Source organism: Benincasa hispida, chromosome 5 (assembly GCF_009727055.1).
Source record: "Benincasa hispida cultivar B227 chromosome 5, ASM972705v1, whole genome shotgun sequence".
NCBI lineage: Eukaryota > Viridiplantae > Streptophyta > Magnoliopsida > Cucurbitales > Cucurbitaceae > Benincasa > Benincasa hispida.
In genome coordinates, this window is record NC_052353.1 from 50,984,275 (window position 1) to 50,986,520 (window position 2,246).

Consider the following 2,246-nt stretch of genomic DNA (forward strand, 5'->3'; position numbering starts at 1 on the left):
GTGGTCGAAGACGAGTAAAAAGAGAGAATGTGAGGGAGATAAGAGAGAGCGACATTGGAGAGAGCGATACTAGAGAGAGCGAGATTGTGAGAGAGAGCGATGCCAGTGAGAGCCGTTCTAGCGAGAGCGATGCCAGCGAGATTTAAACACAATGTTTTTTTACATTTTTTTTTCTAAAGGAGTTTACTAATTGAATTTTTTAATAAATGCAGGAGTGATTTAAGATGGCTACACGTTTCAGAATAGCTGAAGGTGACAGATTTCTCGGTCAAGTAACCAACTTGGCCCACATTGCCAATGCAAACAAGATTGTCAAAGAGAAGCTCACACCAACGCAGTTGGCCATGTTCAAAAGAACAGTTTTTAGGCGATTTGTTGACGTTGATATGGTGTTCAACAGCTCAATTATCCATCACATGTTGCTCAGAGAAGTGAAGAGGACAATTGTATTTTTTATTCTTTGTAAAAACATTCATTTATTTTTTATATATGTAAAAACATTCATTTATTTTTTATGTATGTAAAAACATTCATTTATTTTTTATGTATGTAAAAACATTCATTGTATAATTGAACATATATTTTTTATGAAAGTTCAAAGTTCAAAGTTCAAAGTTCATAGTTCAAAGTTCAGTATCAGAATTTTATCAGAACACCTGGCTATTGCTCTTTTTATTGTATAATTGAATTTTATCAATATCAGAACAGAGTACATCCAAAACCAATTATACAACACATCCAATTGAAAGAACATTCATTGTATAATCTTTGTTTGTTATCCATTTTATTTTAAGTATGTGTTCTATAAAAACATTCATTGTATAATTGGTTTTGCATGTGTTCTGCTACTGCTCTTATCAGTATCAGAATTTTATCAGAACATGTAAGTTCAAAGTTCAACATCAGAATTTTATCAGAACATGCATTATTGAGCTTAGAACATTATAAGGTTCAAGGTTCAAAGTTCAAAGATTGAGAGAGCGAGATGTTGAGAGAGAGCGAGATTGTAAGAGAGAGCGAGTTTGAGAGCGAGATATTCAGAGAGATCGAGATTGTGAGAGATAGCGAGATGCTCAGAAAGAGTGAGATTTAGAGAGCGAGATGTTTAGAGAGAGCGAGATGTTCAGAGAGAGCAAGATTTAGAGAACGAGATGTTCAGAGAGAGTGAGATTGAGAGAGTATGAATTATCCATTTTGTTACAAGTATGAGGATTGAAAGAGTATGAAGTCATTGTTTTTACACTTATGAAGATTGAGATACGTGTAACAACATATATAGTTTTTACCCAGCTTGCAATAGCAGGGGATTGCCCCTGCCTTATTTTGCAGCCATGTCGGCTGTTGTGGCTTCTGGTCTTCTTATAAACTTTATGAATTAGTTTAATGTTCTTCCTGTACAAATCTTGAAATTTTGGGAAGACTTTATCACTGTTGGTGGATTTTTTATTCTCCCCCAGGTAATCTCTCTTCTAGCCCCAGCTTCATTCAAGAGATGATAACATTTAATAGTAAAATTTGTCTCAAAAAGATGGAATTTTAGTTTTGAAATTTTTTCTTTTTTGCAAGTTATGTGGTCTACTTTTGTTCCATTCATATCGAATAGTATCTTGCCTGGAGTAACTGCTTTGGTTGCAGCACTGCTAGCAGTTGCTTGGTAGATTTTTTCTTGCCTGTGTTTTGTTTTTTTCTTGCATTTGCTAATCTTTTAATGAAATATGTCAGCACAGGAATCTCATGTTTTGAGGATTGAATCTCTTTCAATAATGATATACAAATTGGACCAAATTCTTCCTGACAACAACTTTTTTTAGATGTATATAGTTATTAAATGGGATATTGTGAAATTGAGATCTGAAACCAAGATAATCTTTCCTCATGGTGTTGCTAAAAACGTTATCACTCTAATATAGTTCAACATCCCTTAAAAGTGTCCTTGTAATATTTACAGGCACGAGCAGGAAAACTTCCTGAGAAAGGTGTGAAAGTTGTTGGAGCATTATTAGGATGGACAACAACCCTCCTCTTTATGTGGATGCTAGTTTCGCAAATGGTATTTATCCTGTTTGAACTCTTAGAATGATAAAAGTATATATCTTCATCTTTATTTTATCACTAACCATCATATGCTATTTGTTCAGTGGACTAATTATCTGAATCCTGAGAACATTAAAGGCTTATCAGCTCTCACAATGCTTTTTGCCCTGATTGGAAATGGTCTTGTACTTCCACGAGCGTTATTCATTTGA

The 2,246-nt window shown here is 34.2% G+C and overlaps 1 protein-coding gene across 1 annotated transcript; it reads left to right on the forward strand.

Moving 5' to 3' along the window:
- The first annotated feature begins 224 nt into the window (after positions 1–224).
- LOC120077379 (maltose excess protein 1-like, chloroplastic) lies at positions 225–2,246 on the forward strand. The gene is made up of 4 exons (XM_039031264.1): positions 225–446; positions 1,380–1,457; positions 1,949–2,050; positions 2,139–2,246. Exons 1-4 carry the CDS (start codon positions 225–227, stop codon positions 2,244–2,246), a joined length of 510 nt encoding a protein of 169 aa, XP_038887192.1.